General features: G+C 37.1%; 1 protein-coding gene across 11 annotated transcripts in view; it reads right to left on the reverse strand.

Annotated features, from left to right (window-relative positions):
* APBB2 (amyloid beta precursor protein binding family B member 2) overlaps window positions 1-20,327 on the reverse strand; it is a 359,532-nt gene that overhangs the window by 166,261 nt on the left and 172,944 nt on the right. For all 11 annotated transcript variants that reach the window (XM_054688336.1, XM_054688339.1, XM_054688343.1 and 8 more), the window contains one exon: window positions 6,592-6,660. In XM_054688336.1, the coding sequence (XP_054544311.1) occupies window positions 6,592-6,610 (19 nt within the window). In that variant the 5' untranslated portion in view covers window positions 6,611-6,660. The remainder of the gene's footprint in view (window positions 1-6,591; window positions 6,661-20,327) is intronic.

Consider the following 20,327-nt stretch of genomic DNA (forward strand, 5'->3'; position numbering starts at 1 on the left):
TGGGGCCAGAGTGATGAGGCTCAAGCTCTGTCTGGACTACTTACTACTACTTACTACTACTTACTACTACTGGAGGGTTTCGGACACCTGGTTTTCAGCATCCTTGTCTGCAATATGGGGACACCAGTAGCAGCTGGTTGTTGTGAGGATTAACAAGACATGCTGCAGGGAGTTCAGCACAGCACACACAATGTGAGCGGCCCTCCTCTTATCCAGTGGCAGAGCACAGGGGCTGTTTGCCAAGGTTGTCTCTGGTCTGAGTGATGAAAAGGTCTTGTTGCCCAGACAAGAAGGGCTAAAGAAGTCAGGTCTAGAAGGGTTTCAATATGAAAAGGGGGGGGGGGGGGGAAATCACATTCCTCAGGTTTAAGAGGAAGGAGTTTTTGAGTTTCTTTTTTTAAAAGGAAGAAAAGCTTATAATACCTCTTGAAATCTTCTAATAGTTGGCTGTCTTGTTTGGAGTTAAAAAGCCTAAGAATAAATCCAAACTCTTCGATGCAACAGAGAAGTTACTTAAACTCCCCACTTTAAAATGGGGATAATAATGGTATCTCTACCTCACTGAGCTTGTAAGGACTGAGCAATGGTGGCCAGGCATTAACCGCATGCCTGGCACAATGGAAGAGCTCAGAACCATAGGGACCATTAGTACCCACAGCTCCCTCCCCCTGCACCACCAGGGAGGCCCAAAGTTCACAATTTTTAAAGTACAATCCCATGCTGCTTAGCGTATTCAGAATTATGCATCCATTGCTATAATCTAATTGCAGAACTTTATCACCCCAGAAAGCAAACTGTACTTATCAGCAGTCATTCTTACTCTTCCCTTCCCCAGGCTCTTGGCAACCACTAATCTATCTTCTGTTTTTATGGATTTTGCCCATCCTGAACATTTCACTCAAATAGAATCATACAATATGTGGTCTCTTGTGACTGGCTTCCTTCCCTGAGTACATACTCAAGGTTCGTCTATGTTGTAGCATGTATCAGTGCTTCATTCCTTTTTATGGCCAAATCATATCCATTGTTTGGATTACGATGTGTTGTCTCTCTTCATCAGTCGATGAACATTTGGGTTGCTTCCAAATTTTAGCTATTATGAATAATGTTGCTATGAGCATTCATGCAGTTTTTGTGTGCACATATGCATTCAATTCTCCTAGATATATACTAAGACATGGAGTTGCTGAGTATAACTCATATGCTTTATATATATATTTAACCTTTTGAGGACCTGCCAGACTGTTTTGCAAAGCAGTTGTACATTTTACATCTCACCAGCAGTATATGAGGGTTCCAATTTCTCCACATCCTTGCCAACATTTGTTATTGCCTATTTTTTGTTACAGCCATTCTAGTGGGTGTGAAGTGGTTTCTCGTGGTGGGTTTGATTTGCATTCCCTTTCATTTTTACATTCCCAGAATTTCCAGTGTCTTTTGCAAAACCTTGCATATGAGAGTACTCAATAAATGTCTGATTCATTAATCCATTCACTCATTCACTAAGTATTTATTGAACAGCAACTATGTGTCAGTTGCTTGAACTCAAGAGAACATAAAACAAACAAAATGAATGATGAATGAAAAAGCAAATACCAGTAACTCTGAAGGCAGGTCCTCAGTTCAGAGGTGGCTCTGCTCCTGGATTTCTGGCAGGTGGACGGTGCCTATAATTTTGCAATTACCTCCACACCTATCCATCATGCTATTTTGTAACATGACTTATAAAGTTCCAGTATCAATTCAATAGGATGGATTACTAATCCAGAGCTAGGTATATGTTCAGATTTAAGAATATAAAAAAGTCAAAATAAGGGGGGTGGAAATTGTGTGGAGACTATAACCAAGATGAAAATGCATACATTGTGCAAAAATAAAAAATGATGTAAAAATATATAAAAGAAAAGAAAAAAAGAAAAAAAAAGAGTATAAAAAAGTTAATATTAACAATCAGTCTCCTGCATTCATGATGGAGAAACATTTATTATAGCCTGGCATGTATTTCCACTTTTTCTGGAGAGAGCTTCACCCTTTTTCTTGAGGAATCAGTCTTCTCCCATGCTCATTCATTCATTCAATCAACAAAAATGACTCTACCCCTTACTTCCTTGGGCACATGACCCAAGTCCAGACACTCAGAGCAGCAAATCCCCATGGCTATGGTGACTGCTTCAAGGAACAGCATGTGACTCACAAAGTAATCCTGAGGCTTTTGCTAGAATGATCAGAAGTGTTCTCCTTTCACTTCTTGATAGAGAAGATAAAAGTCTGAGAACTTAAATCTTCATACTTTTGTCTACCCTGCCTTCCCCAGTCACCTCCCTAACTGACCTTACCTTTCTCCACCTGCAAAGTCCCGGCTTAGTTAAGCTATTTAGGTGGTGTCTGAAGCCAATGAGTTACTCATTCATGCTGGTCTCTCCCATGGATACAGGAAGTAATATGTTATTATTAAACTTCTATTTGGCTTTTTTTCTCTTATTAAAAAAATAATAAAAAGCCTAGAGCTTCAAGGTGTCACCATGGAGAGATAACCTATAAAAGTATGAACTTAACAAACAAGTAAGCAGAGTCAAGAGACAGAGAAAGAAGCAAGCTTGAAAGATATTGTCAGCATCCCTGAAACAAGTTGGGCCTGAATCATGGACAACTAGGATGTCAAAGCCTAAAGATTTTTTTTTTTTTTTTTTTGCTTGAACCACTTCTAGTTGGATTTCTCCTTTTAGCAACAAAAAGAGCTTTAGTAAATACAAGAGTATTTTTTATAAGCCTAAAGAAAACCAGGTAAGCCAGAGTCATTTTAATTTCATTTAATTTCTCAAACCCATTCACAAAGACCCCAGCCCTGAGATGTGACCCCCACAACTCAGATCACAATCTGCCAACCAGGGCATAAGGCTGCAGCTGAACCCGCCCACCTGCTCTCTGCTCTGAGCCCGCTAGCCTTCTGCCAAAGAAAAGTCTTCAACAACAACCTGCTGCTCTCCCTCATTTCCCAATTCCTGCCACGCATCTGAAACTGGAAGCTGACCAGGGGCTCAGGAGGTCCGGTATCTGCCCCACTCTCGAAGGACACTTCATGTGTTCTCTGTTTTCAGTCTTCTGCTATGCAATTTTACATTCCCTGAGGGGTTAACTGCAAAGCTTCTACCCTGAGGAATGTTGCCTTTTGAACCAGACCTCAAAGTACTAAGGAAATGAAATAAACTTAGGGTGGTTTTTTTTGCTTTTCGTTTTTTTCATTTAGGAAGGAGAAGCAAAATAAAGCTGGTTTCCTGAAAATTACTGATGAAAGTCGAGCCTCAATGTGACAAAAATGATAAGAACTCCTCTATGAACAAAAGAGGTAAAGGTTATTAGCAGGCAGCTTGGGTCACTGTGTCAGAGAGCTCACAGGTCTAGAACCTGGGAAGTTTCTAAAGCTGGGAGAGCAACTTCTACAGTGATTTACAGGCAACTTTCCCAGAGACTTCAACAGTTGGTCTTACCCACCCAAGGGCTGCCCTCGCCCACTTAACTCGACTGGCTGAGGGTTGAGGAGAGAGGTTCAGAGAAGGTATCACACACATTAAAAAAAAATACAGCTGAGCACAGTCTTGCAGGGTAGGTAAGAGTCCACCATGGACAAGGACGAGAAATAAACCCCAGGTGGGAACGCCTGACATTCCAACCTCACTCCTGGCAGATGTGGCAATTGGTTATTTAGGAAATATGAATCAGAAGTGGTGTAATCAATTAAGAAGACTGTCAAAGTAGTCACTTGGATATTTAATGTTTATGCCAAGGGCATTTTTTCTTTGCCCAATTTCTAGGCTGTTTTCATCATTTAGAAGAGTGTCACTGTCTTCTAAAGATGAATGCATTTTAAAAAAATAGAAAAAGAAAAATAGGGCCTCCCTGGTGGCGCAGGTGGTTGAGCGCCACACTGTGAAGCTGTCCGCAGCCTCTGCAGAGTGGGTTCAATCCCAGCAGGCCGGGAGAAACCCACATGGCATGGCAGACCTCTCCTGCCTTGCCCGCTGCTCCCCTCAGCAGTGTATTTCGTCAGTCTGTCTGTTCTGTTCCCAGCTCTGTCTCTGGTGAATCCTCTTATCCTCCCACGCATCTGGCCTGTACCCTGGTTCTTGTATAAATAAACAAACAAATAAATCTTTAAAAAAAGAAAAAAGAAAAAGAAAAATACCAGATGGTCTCACTCATAGCAGGAATTTAGAAAACCTAAATAAGGGACCAGGAAAAAGACTAATCATAATAAAGTAAAAATCAAAATCAAAAAGCAACTATAAACCAGATACACCCTGGGGAAAGAAGTGGGAAGGGAGAAGGGAGGAGGATCAAAACAAGGCAGGTGGGAATTGTATGGGGACTATAGCCATGATGAAAATGCATACATTGTGCAAAAATGAAAAATGATGCAAAAAAATATAAAACGAAAAATTTAAAAAAATAACTTGGAAAAAATAGTCAAAAAAATATATAGCTGTAGAACTTTATGGCCCAGGCTGATGAATAGGTCAATGATCAAGCTTGGGAATTCTAGTTTAGATTAAAAAAAATGGTGAGCAATAAAGTAATGACACAGGTTTTCTTAAAGAACTGGTAAATTGGGTCTCAAATCAATTCCAAAAGGGAAAAAGGAAACTTTAAATAATGTCAGAATCCTTAAAACAGAGGCAGTTATGTCATAAGCTAAGACCTCTTCAGAAAGAACTTTTAAGTTGAATCTTGAAGGTTCATCAGGAATTTTCCAGGCAAAATAATGGTCTAAATTATTACTTTTTTTTTTTTTTAAGGCTTACTGTAGTCCCAACTCCAGAGTTGGAAGACAAAATTGAAGTTATTCCATATCCCTATTATTGATTCAGATACTCCCTCACTATTTGTTACTTGAATTTTCAAGTAAAAAATGGCTGAAATATGATACTGAAAGAATACTGCTTTCCTGTATTGGTGCAGTATTACATTCTATACCAATGTATGATAGTAGTGGTTGCTATTAAAAACCATGTTGGGGGCCTCCCTGGTGGCGCAAGGGGTTAAGTTGCAGCATTGCAAAGCTGTCCACAACCACTGCAGCACGAGTTCGATCTTCAGCCAGGAAGCTACCCACATGGTGCAGCAGACCTCTCCTGTTTCACCAGCTGCTCCCTTCAGCAGTGTATTTCAGTAGATCCACCTGTTCTGCTCCCTGCCCTGTCTCTGGTGAATCCTCTCACCCCCTGCACCCCTGGCCTGTACCCCGATTCTTGTATGCATAAATAAATCTTAAAAAAAACATGATGGACAACAGTTTCATTATCTTTTATATAATTATCAATGAGTAAAGCAATTTGAGTACCAACCAACAGGAAGAACAAATACATTAGCATAAGAAAATATAGTGACAGTAACAAATTTCTAAAAGTTAGTCAGTTTACCTTCATTTAGAGGAAAACATGTTATTTTATATATTTGCCAGCTTTGTTCATTCAATGTTTCGACACCAAGTCTGTCTTGCAAAGTAATTAAGAGTCCTAAAAGGAACTATTCTTCACATTTAAAATGTTTTTGTTGAAAGAACAAAAGCATTTGCTCTGATTTTCGAAAGTTAACATACGTACTCAAATAAATATTTACCAAGAAAAATATACTCCTTTGCCAAATTATCACAGTATGATTAGATGGTCTTGAAAAATTACCTCTAAGTTTCTAATTTTCCTGTGTGAACGTAGTCTCTCATTTTGTTTTTTGGCTGTTTTTAACAAAAAGGATCTTTTCCTGACACTCATATACCTCTGCTGAGTGTAGTGTTTGTTTTATTAAGTTTTATTTTAGTTCTCTGTTGAAATGGAACATGGAGTGTCAAACAAAGGAAAAAGGAGCTTGAACAATCTTCACAAGCTCAATTTTAGAATTTAAAGAGATTAATATCTCTTTATCCATGGTTGAAATCTATTTATTGAAAAACTCAGAACATGCTGAATGGTACATGTCCTAATAAGGATGGAACATACCCAGATCTATCTACCATGGGAAGTCCTATACTACATTTAATTTGTAAAGTCACTGCAATTGCTTTTTCCTTATGATATTTCTGTGAGGCTGAAAATTAAAACCCAAACCACGTTGTGGGTAGACGAGCATCCATCATGACACAAAGAAAGGGCCATACAATAAAATTAAGATGGCTCTCTTAATGCCTGAAATTAATCAGCACTACATTCAAGCAGAATACAGAATTGGGGAAGCTCTGTTCTACACATACCCCACTATTGCTAAGATGCAGCTTACAGAGACTCAATACCAACACCTCCCTTATTCATATTTAACACTTCACTGGCTTATCAATAGCAGTGCTAGATGCCAACATTTTGAAATTGCTTTGATTTTCCTGTTATACTCAATTAAAATATTTCTTACATTCTGATATTAGCAGACTATGCAATGAATTCTATCTCATTTTAATGATCTACTTTTCTATTACATTAGAAAACCACGTTATTTTAGCAAAGCATACCTTTTACAGCAAAACAATCATTTAACATATATATTTGTTAAGGCTTTAATATTCAACTGCTTCTCTGCATTGAAAGATGTAAAAGTGTATCTGACCTGGAAGTACTTCTGACATGGATCACTGGACGCCAGCAATGGTGCAGGAAATGGGTTATAATTTGAAATCTGAAAAGAGGGATCATTTGAGAAATTAAAACCCCAAAATAACAAAGCACACAAGGAAAAAAACATAGCATTGAAAGTCCTTCCAAACATTGTTTAAAATGTTAAATTTTAGCAAATAGCGTCCAAATTTTCTTTATCATTGGACATAGCACTTTTTTTCTGGGGGGGGGGTGTTCAGGTCATTTTTTTCCAGATTTTTTTTTTAATAAATCAACAAAATTTCCACAGTATTCTGCATGCTAACAGGATTTCCCAAGGCCATGAAAGATACTATTTCTTGAACAATAAAAAATAACTTTAACAATGAAAACATAGGAAAGCTATCTATCCAAATTCCAGGTATTTATCACTAGCTCCGTCCTACAGGCTAATGGGCTTTATCTGTGCGACAGCTAAGCTCCTTAGTAAAGAAAGCTTGAGAAGACACAACATAAGATGTCACCAAAAGACAGCGAATATTAAAATTATAACGCAACCATCTCTTGGCCTGCAAATATTCTACATCAGATATCTTCACCACTGGGAATCTGTTCCCCATGACAATTTTCTTTGGAATCCAGGATAATTACAAACAAATGGCAATATCACAGAAAGAAGTTATACATTGATTATTATAAATTTCTGTTCTCCAATATGTTCAGATTCTTTCTGGCAGAAAACATGAGTTTCCTATATGACACCATTCACATCATTAATGATGATTAGAATGAGCTACAGAGACCTTGTTTCTGAAGACAGACATGCAGGTAAAACACAATCTACACTGACTCAGTGGCAGACCAAATCAAAGAAAGAGAAGACCAGGGCAATCCAAAGTACAATATTCATCAATAAAACTGTTAAAATATTGGTCCAGAAACAAAATGCTGTGCCACACAAATTAATTTCAAATTTAATGTGTACAACCACATGTTATTGGTGATTTTAGCAGATGCAAAACCAAGTATCGGCATATAAAGACAGGGAAGCTTTTCAAAAAGTTTCACTGCTGATTTCCTGCAGATCATTGTAGATCATGTAATCACTGATCCAACAAAGAGAAAGGACATTTATTTTTGTTACTGTTGACCCATTTTTTCCAACACCAGTTGTGAAGAATACATGGAAGTAAAGAAAAACAGGGTTTCTGCTATAGCACAAAATGCAGAAAAAATTTCACTTGAAAATTTTGCTCTGGAATCAGACTGTCCAAAAAGATGATCCGCCAATCATTGCCAGCAAATGCATGATCGTTACAAAGACTGTACATCAGTTACATCAATTTTTCCAAATCACAAGTTTCCAGAAACATGTTTGCCAGTACGCACAACAGAACATGAAGGTCTCAGCAAAACCAACAACATTAAAAAAATATTATCCAGAGTTTGTCTCCTGTTGCACTTCAATCAATATACATTCCAAGAACCACAAAAACTGACGCTAGTGGAGAACTGCTACTGGCTATATACACATTAAAGACAAAAAATAAAAACACTGAAGAGGACTTAAAAGGGCTGATTATCTTTTATATAGAAAGAGTCCCCTGAAATCATTAAGAAAAATATGAGCAAGCTTGTGGGAAAATGAGCAAAGACTAGGAACAAGTCCCAAGAGAAATCCAATAAACAGATGCTGGCCCATTAGGTGAGGACACATCCATATAACAGAGCATTGCACAGTCCTTAGGAAAAATGAAGTGGATTGACCTGAGTTATATGAAAACACCTTTAAAATGAAACACAGAGAGGTGGATACTACGGGTACAGAGCGCGATCAAATTTGGGTAAAATTTTTAAAAGTGTGAATGTTTATGAGTGTGTACACATATGCACACACTTGCATTTCGATACAAAGTTTCTTAAAAGAAAAATAAAGAACTAGACAGACTGCCAGCTACCTAATTAGATACAGAATATGGAAAACTGAAAACATACCTCCTTTTCATTGAGTTGCTATCAAGACTCTCACTTAGAATGATAATCTATTGATTCAAATGCAGATAATGCATAAATTCCATTTATAAAATAGACAAAAACAGGAAAACTTAATCTATGTCAGGACAGTGGATTACCCCAGGGATCAGGAAAAGGGGAGAAGCTAGTGGATAGCCCCTGGGACACTGTGATGATGAAGTGTTTTTTCTTGATCTGGATGTAAAAATTCACCAAGCTGAACTCTTCTAGGCATATTTCTGTACATTTATTATACTTTTATGAAACATTAGAAGAAAAAGTTAAATGCTGGGGTTTTTCTGAAACATGATTCAAATTGTGAAACTTCATATTTGCAGCCTAATTCTAATCTAACCTTTCCAAACTAGTAACCTTTAATGGGCATTACTTCCAACTTTATGATTCAGATAATAACCTGACAACCCGGTCTACTGGCTCACAGTACATTTTTAGTTACATTTTCCCATATTGTGGGTAAGGCTCATTACTCTGGTGTAATTAAAAGGGTGGGTTTATTTTAAACTCTTCTGAAATAGCAAGAGATATTTCCTCTATGCCTTTGCTTTTGCTCTGTGCCTTTTCAGCTCCTTAAATGAATTCTGCAACTCAGTTTTCCTTTTTTGTCTTCAGTGCACCTGAATTTATAAGCAGAGAGAGAGGTGAAGTGATAGATTTCAAGAAAATGAATACCAAGACAGTAGAGAGAAAGCTAAGATAAAGTATATTTATTGGTGTATTTTACAAAAGCTTGAACAAAAACTAAGAATTTGCAAACTTTTTAGAATGTACAATACTTAAATCTTCCTCTCCCATGCACAAAACAAACTGCAACATCTATAAAGTTAACAATTAATATTCTGCTAATTCATATTTTAAATGACCCTGTGCTATTATTCCCTAACCAATATTTATTCCCTATTTGCCACATGCCTGCCCTATACTTGGAGCAAGGAATGCTTTCGTTACCAAATACACATTCCGCCCCGCAACCCCAACAGAAGTTATAGACTAGTCAGGGGAATGGTTATTTACCACAAAATTACTCAAACAAGTACATAAGTATCTATGTTCTGGAGGAAAAGAACTTATTTCTATGAGAAAATGCAAGGAAGAAACATGTACCAGACCAGAAAGTAGGAAACACTTTTCTGAGAAAGTAAAATTTAAATTGCAATTTGATAAATAAATAGGATTTAACAAGGTAAACATTTCTAGACACCTACTATGTGCAAGGCACTCCCTCACCCTGGGATAGAGCACAAATATGTGGAACTCTTTTCCCCTAGGTACTTACAGACTTAAGGAATACATCTAATTAGTAAAAACAATTTCCTGAGAATTCATGGCATGGAGTAATTCTACATAAACAGTAACTTGGGAAAATATAAAAGCACTTAGGTATACATGGTTTTAACAATAATCTATAGCTATGCTGTCTAATATGGTAGCCACTAGGAGCCACTGAAGCTTCCTACACTTGAAAAGTGACTAGTTGCTGAAGGACTAAAACTTTAATTTAATTAGAATTAGTTGAAATATAATATATAAACCGATATTTGACTATTTGGGAGGGTAATATTTAAGTAAGTTTGGAACTTGTTGGGCAAGTGCATCTACTTTTTGAACTATAAATATTATGAAATCTAAATATAGATAAAGTAATTTCAAGGAAATATCTGCATCTGGGTCAAGCACTATAAAAATAAGACATATTGATTTTAGAGACTTAGCATGAAAAAATGTAAAGCAGCTCAGTAATAATTTTAAAATGTTGATTATATGTTGAAACATTTTGGATATATCGAATGAAATAAAACATATTGTTCAAAATAATTTCACCTTTTGCTTTTCAAATGGGTGCAGAAAAACTTTATTATATCATTAGATTTGGTTATTTAAGAGCTGGTAATTTTGGTTGACCAGTCACAACAAGGATGACCGCACATCACAATAATATAAATAGACTGATGGCTGTGTTAGGTTGACTGTATGCGATGCCAGATGGATTTAGAAAATATTTTGTAAGCTTTTGTATTGATATACTTTTGTATTGATATAACATCATTAAGCATCATGCAGTAAAATGAATTCCATAAAAAATAAAATAAATTGGGTACTAGAAATTTTTTAAATTATATATGTGGCTCACATTATATTTCTACTGGAAAAGCACTGACGTAGGGAATGAGGGCCAATTCTGAAACTTGGCCCCAATCAAAATATTATCTAGCCTTCTCACAAAAGAAAAGACAGTCAGCAATGTTACCTGAGCCATAAAGCTAGGAGATTTGCTAGCATTTGCAGCGAGTGCCTCTATTTCCATAAAAATCAAATCGTCCATTCAAAGATACCGGCAGAGACTTATGGCAGCGCCAATAAATGCCCCATATTAAGAATATAGTTGTGACTGTAAAACAAGACATAAAACTACCTATGGGAAAGAAAACCTAGCAGTAATAGCTCTTCCTAGCAGCTTTTTCATGGATCCCATTAACGAAAATCCATAATGCTGATAAGCTTTGTGATGTTCCTACTGGAGTTCAATAATAAGTCCAGTAGCAACACAGAGATATGTACTTACATAGAAATTCCCAAAACAAAATTAAATAAGTAAATAATGACATAAATACATGCTCATATGTTTGTATAGTATAAGATGCTACATCCTTTTAAATGAGACGTGCCAAAGAGAGGATGAAGACATAAATAAAAGTCAGACAAGGAATTTCACTTCACCTGTCTTCCCAAAACACTGCCAAAAGAGTAGAACAATTCCCTTCCATTTACCAAGTTTTGTATCCTGTCCACTCCTTCAGACTTTCAGTGTTCCTAGCAGGCTGTAATTCCTACCCTGGCCCCTAGTGAAATCCCTCCTGACACTTCCACCAGATCTATCCCAGATCCATCATGCCAGATAGCAATACTACACATACAATCACTCCCTCATCCCAAAAGCTCCAGAATAAAATTCTTTCAGGCACTGACAATCTAATACCTAATTGATTCTGGAAGCTCTCTTTTACTTCATTAACCTTCAAGTAGTCACTTTCCTGAAAACTCTTAAGCCAATGCAATCAATCCTATCTGTCTTAATACTCCCTTGCTACCACAAATATTTTATACTATCATGAGTGAAATTCATAAATAAAACCTATCTATACACATAAACTCCAGAAAAAAGACAAATAACAGGTGGAATACAGTTCAGTAAGCAACTCCGAGGCCTACAGTCATTGGCTGCTTGAGTCAATGGGTAGAATTGCTGTGTCTGCAGCCCCTATATGTGCAGACTGAAAGAGGCACAATGGTGAGTTTTCAACCTACATATCATTATTTGCACTGCTGTCAATAATAACAACTTCAAAATGCCAAGTACTGCTAAGAAAATTCCAAAACATATTAAACACAATTAACTTTCAATTAGAAGAAACTCTACTTCTGAAATATAGAATGTATATTAAAAACATAAAAATTACTTTATGCATAGAACTTCCAGACTTGAATCATTATAAACATACTGTTCGCCTACATAAATATTTGGTAAGGTATTTTAAAGTTTTTCAGAGTAAGACATCCTTTGCCATATAGGACTGTCCTGGTTACTTACTGCAAGACATTCATCATTTCTGGTCTCTACACCCAAAATGCAAGTAATGAGCCCCTTTCTACTTTCCTGAAGGGATGTTCTACCCATGCTCAAATTCAGTTTTGAAAATTGTGGCCTCAAACCAGAGTTATTTCCTCCTCTTAACTTATTCAAGACCTAAGTCCTATATGATCTTAAACCAATATTAATGTCTGTAAACTTATTTTACTCAACATAATTGTGGTCCCCATCAGGCTGACAGTTACTATCAGGACTAAACTGGATAAGATAGGCTGCTTCTTCTTCTTCTTCTTCTTCTTATTATTATTATTTTGCTTAGTGCCTTGCAGATATTAAACATTCAATAAATACCAACTTCTTTTACCATTATTATTTTTTTTTCCTACACAGATGACATCTTCTCAGCTAGGTTACAGGCTGTTTGATGAAAAGCAAAATGTCTTGGGGATCTTTGTATGTCCACCTTAAGTACTCAACAAACTTCGGTGGTTCACATCTTTTGCCTTCTCTCCCTGCCCTGTCCTGCCCTCGAATGTGAAAATGTTCACAAATGGACTGGGATTTAAGAATGGGGCAAAGAACTACAATCATGATAGAAACTTTCTTTCTGCCATTATAGAGACTATATTGTCATCTGCCACGCTATGGAAGGGCTGTCAAAAATTGTCAGCTTTCACTTGCTCTTCAGCTAGTTGATAAATACTTTTATTTAGTATTTAATAGACATTGGACTTCAGAATAAAACCTATCTCCAAATACATACTGACACAACCTTACTTTAAGGTGTTAAACATGTTTTCCCTGCAGAACTTAGCCTCTATAAAATGGAGCAGTTGCATCAGATGAGCAGGATTCCTTCCATTCTAACACTACAGAACATTTACTGAGTATTTACCATGTGCCAAGCATTGTGTTAAGCAGGTTCTTTCTGATAATTATTTCATTTCTCACTTACACCCATCTTATGAAAGAGGTACTATTATAGTATCAATTTTGCTGATAGGGAAATTAAGGCACAGAGGGTTAGGTCACACAGGAGGCAGTGACAGAGATGGCATAGGATTCACATCTGTTTGTCTCTAGGTCCTTGACCACCAAGCTCCTGTGGCTCAGGACGCTTTCTCTTAAAGTTGGCTCAAATCACCTAAATTAACTAATTCTGCAAGACAATTCTTGCCACTTTAGCAATCATCATTAGCATTAAAGTTTATGTCCAACATCCTGATGGACAAGTAAACTAAAAACGAATGGGGACTCTCAACTTTGACAAGCAAAACCAAGTCCTCTTTTTCCTTCTATTAATTAATATCTCATGAGAGCAAGAGAGAGCACAGTTGAGAAGTGTGTGAAATTTTAACTCACTCTGGGGGTGGATTGTAACATTAGAAAACAAAACAAAACTTGACAACAAACTTACTTAGAAACATATTTTAAATTGTTGATATAATACAACACAGTTTGCATTAAACAACTAAACTGTGTATAATTTTATGATGCACACACACTGAAGTAGATTTACTAAGTACATATATATGAAATGTTTTACTTTAGTATCTTTTATTTCCACAGAGAAGAGAGAAGAGGTATGGCATATAATATTGGACTCTATCTGAATAAACTTGTTCTAAAACTTATTTTTTGAGATAGTAACCATTACAATAGTAATTTATTGCCCTTTGCATACCAGGGTGTTGGATATCTGCAATTGAGAATCACTATTCAGGAAGAGCCTACATTTACCACTTACATAATTTAAAATAGAGAGGAAAAGTTTGCAGCAAAAGGCCACAGGGACTAATTCTATCTCTAATGTCTCGGTCTTATGCAAAAACACTTGAGGTTGATTTATGAGTCCAGCTCTTTATCTTACTCTATTCAATGTTCTCAAAGTCATATTTCAAAATCAATTCCAAGAACACTATCAAACAAAAGAAAAATATGCAGACAAGGAAAACCCTGTTTCCTGAAAGGTATATCAGGGGAAAACACTAGCAACTGGAAAAGAAATATTTTCAAGACAGAACAGTAAATGTAGACATTTCATTTAAGAAATTTTTTAACGAAGCAAAAGCTTTATGCTTCTCCACAAATATACTTGATCCCTACTTTTTATATTTTCAAGGTACAGCATTAGCAGTGTAGAAATAACAGCAATGTTTAATGCTTCTCACACGTACCAATTTAAAATATACTACAGGGTAGCTGTGGAGGCCAGTCTGCATGAATGGCCTTGGTAAACAACCTCAGTATCTTCACCTATAACTCTGCAATACCTTTCCATTCATTTTGGGCTAGCTCTGTGACTTGCTTTGATCAACAGGAGCTTAGCAAACAGAATCACACAGAAGTTCAAAGAGCATGGGTTCATTTACAGACTTCTGAAAAGATAAGTCTGTGCCGGTTCCACTAGATATGATCTGTGCCAAGGTTATCCTGTTAGAAAGATGCTGGCAGCATGGGTAGCACAGCTGAGTTCCCTTGGCTAAGGTCTCCTAGACAAGCCTAAGTGAACTGATCATTAAGTATATGGAAGAGCACTGCAGAGCTACACACTCTATCTGCAGCTGACAAGCTGCGTAGGCACCTGAGTGAGCCTGGCATAGACTATAAGAATCACCAAGTCAGCCCACATATAGTAATGGCCACCACTTCCTGTACTGATTTTGGGGTGGTTCAGTAAGTGGCATTAAAGGCAAGCGATATACAACAAGCAACTATAAACCAGAGTAGGGGGGAGTGAGGGGCAGGGAGAAGAGGACTAGAGTCAAAATAAGGGCAATTGTATGGGGAATATGACCATAATGAAAATGCATACATTGTACAAAGATGAAAAATGATGTAAGAATTATATAAAATAAAATATTAAAAAAAGGGCAAGCGATATACTAATTTTATCTACAACAATGGAAATGAGATTGTAGAAAAGACAAAGTGGAACTCAGCTGAATGGGGATTAAACCTGAATTGATCCAGAATAGGCAGATGCTAGGTGTAGATCCTACTGTGGAGAAGTTCTTACTTTGAGATTTATGATTTTATAGCACAGGATTGCCTTGATCAATAGAGGCTATACCTTTGACTTTTATTATTGTTCAATTCACAATGCACACTCATTTAGGCTTTACACATTAGAATATGCTATGACAAAGCACATTTTAGGAATTTGTCTTAAGGATATAAAACAACATTATTTCTATCAGGAACAAAATCAGAGACAAGTTTAATGCCCATCAATAAGAAACGGATTAAATGTAATATCATATCTATACAATAGAATACTATGTATCACTTGAAAGTGAAGATATTTATAGAAAGATCTCTACTAAAATTATTTAATAAGAACACTAGTTACAGAACAGTATGCTAAGTATATTGGAATTCCACATACAGTGCTTTCAACTATTCTGTATGTTTCCAACTGATCATGATAAGAAGTTGGAATAAAGGCAGCACATAATACCATTCTATCATAACCTTTAATGGTAAAATAAAACACAGATATAGAAAAATCACATAACAAATAGCTTATTGATTTTCTCTTCTTTAAGCATTTTAAGTAGGTCATTCCATTTTTTTTTTTTTTTTTTTGGCATAAACAGTTTCTGCACAAAAGTCTGCTAGGTGCATTTTTACTAGACTAGTATTTTTACTAGTATTTTTACTAGACTATCCTGGCATTGGTTGTTCTAGATCGATGATCTAAAATCCATGATTTTTTCTTTAAAATTATAGTTTTAAATATTTTTCTCAAGAAATTTTCTTGAAATATAGTATTATGCTCTTTCCTTATTTTGATTCTTCTTCTACTATGTATGTGGACCTTCTTTGCCTATCTGCAACATCTGTCACCTTTTCAAAAATTATCTCCTGGGCCTCCCTGATGGCGCAGGCAGTTAAGCGCTGCGCTGTGAAGCTGTCCGCAGCCTCTGCAGTGCTGTTTTGATCCCCACCAGCCATGGAGCAACACACATGGTGCGGCAGACCTCTCTTGTCTCGCCTGCTGCTCCCCTCAGCAGTGTATTTCGGTCATTCTGCCTGTTCTGTTACCTGCTCTGTCTCTGGTGAATCCTCTCACCCTCCTGCACGTGTGGCCTGTACCCTGGTTCTTGTATAAATAAAATAAATCTTTAAAAAAAATTATTTCCTGCTTTTTTTTTGGTTCCACTTCTCTAATCTCCTTTCAATTTTTTTTTCCTTCTTGTCACCATCTACTACTTCTCTTAGGGCAATATTTATGGTGTTTATTTGATTTTCTGTTGTATTTTAGAATGTATTTCTAAGATTCTTAATTGAGTTCTGTCAGTTGTCTCAGAAATATTTGATTCACACACAATACTCTTCTAACTTTTATGTAATTTTTAAATAATCTCAACTTCTTTTGAAATAGTTTATTTTAACTTTAAATTTTAACTTTTTTAGCATGTCTTTTTGGCATGTTTTCATTGTCTGTAAAGTTATTACTCTTCTTATATATATATAGTAAGTTTGTGTGGGATTAATCTTGTTAGTGTTCTTCACTTATATGAAATTTTATAAAAGTACAAAACACTAAGATTAAATCCTACTTAAACTTACTATTAAAAAAAGAATAAGGAACAGAATAATATATCTAAAGGCAATAAAAACATGCCAAAATGTGTTTAAAAAGATTAAAACTACAATATGCTAGTTATAAAGTAAAAGAGATTTAAAAATTATATAGGACATAAAAGAACAGCATAAATCTGAATTAAACTATAAATCGCATGTTGCTTATATAATCTATTTAATGTCTTTCTCTTCCCTATTTAATAAGCTCCTTGAGGGCAGAGGCTGTGCCTGGCACATGGCAGATATTCAATAAATAGTTCACAAAGAAATGAATTAAAACATACATCAAAATGTTAACAGCAGTAATGTCTGTGTGGCAAGATTTAGAAAAAAATCTTCTAATATTTTGTATGTTGCTCATATGTGTATATATTTTTATAGAGACTGAAGCATTTTCATATTTATAACAAGTTATTTTCAATTTTAAAAAAGAATTTGTACGTGAAATTAGATATATGCATACCATATATCTTTACAGAGAACGAAGGCAAAAAGTAGCCCATCCCACCCTATCCCCAGCACGTATGTCTTCTACCATAATGTAGGCTTTGGGGTAAATGGTGACATGGCTGAATTTTACTAAGGAAGAATAGGTTTTGAGTTTGTGAAAAGAGAGACAGCTACCACCCATCTGCTTCCCATGCTATATTTTACAGATTTTACTCTGTAGCACAGAAAACATGTTAATAGGACTTCTCATGGAGAGAGGAAGGGATTTAAAAAGCTAAGAACCCTGTTGTGACTGTTTGGCAATGCACAGAAAGTGGCTCACAGTGCCTGTTTGGCAATGCACAGAAAGTGGCTCACAGTGCCTGCAACTCAGGGAACAAAGATAACATCTTTCATAAAATCTACACTCTCAAATATACAATCCCAAATATACAATCAAAAAATGCCAATGGTAGTGACACCAAAGCACCAAACAGAACAATCTCAAACAAGAATGAGCTGAAATCTTAATTTGCTTAACTGGGCCTTCATATATCTATTAGAGAAAATAGAAGAGATGAACTGCCTCATAAAGCAGATGGTCTTCTCAAGTTCTTTTTTTTCTTTTTAAACAAGACAATTAAAGGAAAGGAAAGAGCAAGGATATTGCTAAATTGGCCAAGGAAATGATTTCATCTGAAGCTGAATGCCTGAGTTTTTGAAGAAAGGATTGCAAGTTTCCCTATAGAGCTGACATGGGTCATTTGGTAATGCCTACATCAGAAATTGAAGCCACCCTGAGGTCTTCTAGGCAGCCTGGAACACTGTGGCAGGCTGTACCAACAGAGGCCTAAAGAAGGCTGCCAGGTAACCTGCCTTGTTGAAAGAGCACTAAAGTGGGAAGTCAGGGAGCATGGATTTGACTTCTAGATATGTGATTCTGAGGAATAATATCACTTTTGTCACCTTTTCGTTGATGCTTGTAATGGGATTTTGTTGAAATTGCATCTTTGCTGGATAGTAAAGTCCTATCATGCAGTATTGCTGTGAATTAAATTAGGGGTGAAGAAATGAGGACCCAGGTGTGCTGAACCCAATAGAAGAAGAACCTGTTCATTTCTGCTCCCCTTTTAAGCTTTGAGATATTTTATGAGGGAAAGGAAAGATGGATAAAAGTATACCTACAGGGCAACTCAAGATGCCATGCTGGCGATAGGAGCCAGAGGTCTTTTTGGTCCTGGCTGGGGTTCATCCAGAAAACGTACTGTCCCCAAAAGTCACCAGATGACTGCTGAGTCTGAGTTTCTAACTAAACTCCAAGGGATAGAATTTAGCCCTGGGTAATGTTAGATAACTAACATTTGTCAAGAGCTTCCTCTGGACTGAAAGGAATAGCGTGCACAATCTCTCAGCTCTCACACACCCTTGGAGGAAGGCAGCATTGTTTTCATTTTACGCAGGATATGGAGCTATGGCTAAGCTAAGAAACTTGCCTAATGATCAGGCAGCTAATATAATAAGCAGCAGAGTCCAGGCTCCAAACCCAGTTTGAATTTACTGATTCCAGAACCCTTAGTTTAATATTTTACTCTACTACCTCTTCAGGAAGTAGAAAGAGGGCTAAAGGCTGGTGAAACACAGACTCCAAAGACACATTGGCAGAAATGAGGTCTCCCTCACCTACTAGTTCCTGGGGGAGTGAGGGAGACTATCATAACCAAGGGTAGGAAATGGCTTCTAAATAGCACAAATAGCACAAAGTTTTCCTTTTAACTTGCCTCCTAGTCTAGGATCTCTCCTAGTCTCCCCGCATTCTTGAAATTCTTTCTTCTTTCACCCTTGGACTTTTCCTGGTGCTTCATTTCCCCAATCCCTTTCCATGAACTTTACCTTTCAAAATTTTCAAAATCCACTTTACCTTTCAAAATTTACAATTAAATCCCATTTCAACACATTATGCATCTAAATCAACCCTCACTTCCCCACAGAGTGGCTTAGAAGACATCTGGCAATTTTCTTAATGATAACAATTTCTAATACTTAACATCACATTGACTTTTTGCCAGGCATTGTCTTAAGACTATACATATTAACCGTTTCAAGCCTTACAACCATCCTGTGAAGAGGGAACTGTTATAATTCCCATTCTATAGACCAGACAACAGGCAGTGAGCTACTAAATGATTTGCCCTAGGCAAACACATCCAGCAGGTGGTGAAGCTATTTTCTTTTAAATCTCCCTGAATAGCAGCTTTCTCACCAAAAAAAAAAAAGAAAAGAAAGGAATTTACTCCATGTGATTACTATGGAAAAGCATCATAAACACACATAAAAAAGTTGACCACAATTCTTAGATCCCCCTTCTCAACCTCCAGTATTTCTGGAATCATTTGAACAATCTGCACATTTCTAATTAAAGGCGACAACGAGATGAGTACCCAGTGTCCTTGCAGATCTGTCGTGTGTGTCATAAGCCCCCTTGAAGTCAGTGTCACACTCTCAGTGTATATAGCGGGGAGAAGGGCCATGCCTGGACGCTCTGTCAGGAACGGAACCAGAATTCCACGCCACATCAGCACACTGTCTTTCCAGCATTAAGGGACCTGAGCACAGGGTAAGCCGAGTCTTCTAATTCCTTCCCCTTCCCCACACAGCCACTCCTGGCAGCACACAGCTGCATGAACTCCACAGGCAACCTGCGCTTATGTGACTTGCCAGGTACCAGCCCCTGAGAACTCAGGATGGGAAGCCACAGTCAAAGCAAAATTAGGTGCGGTCACATTTACTGACCCGCCTTGCTTAGCCACTGCTGCAATAAGGCAAATCAAAAAGGAGATTCGGAGGAACAAGGGAAAGAGGGAAAAGGAAAATCCCTAACTGCAGAAATGCTAAAGAAACACAAGCCCAAAGGGCCATCAACACGTTCTCTCAGGGACCCACTCCAGGATCTTTTTTTCCATGAGGACTCAGCTACTGATCTGGGAACAACCCGTGGTCCCTTCTCAGCCCTTTGGCTGGAACCTGCCCTCAGAGAAGACACGCCTGGCCAGGATCACCAGAAACTACCCATTTTCTCAGGAAGGCAGGAGGAGGGGAGAAAACTGTACTGG

Source organism: Talpa occidentalis, unplaced genomic scaffold (assembly GCF_014898055.3).
Source record: "Talpa occidentalis isolate TD23 unplaced genomic scaffold, MPIMG_talOcc4v2.1 talOcc4.6, whole genome shotgun sequence".
NCBI lineage: Eukaryota > Metazoa > Chordata > Mammalia > Eulipotyphla > Talpidae > Talpa > Talpa occidentalis.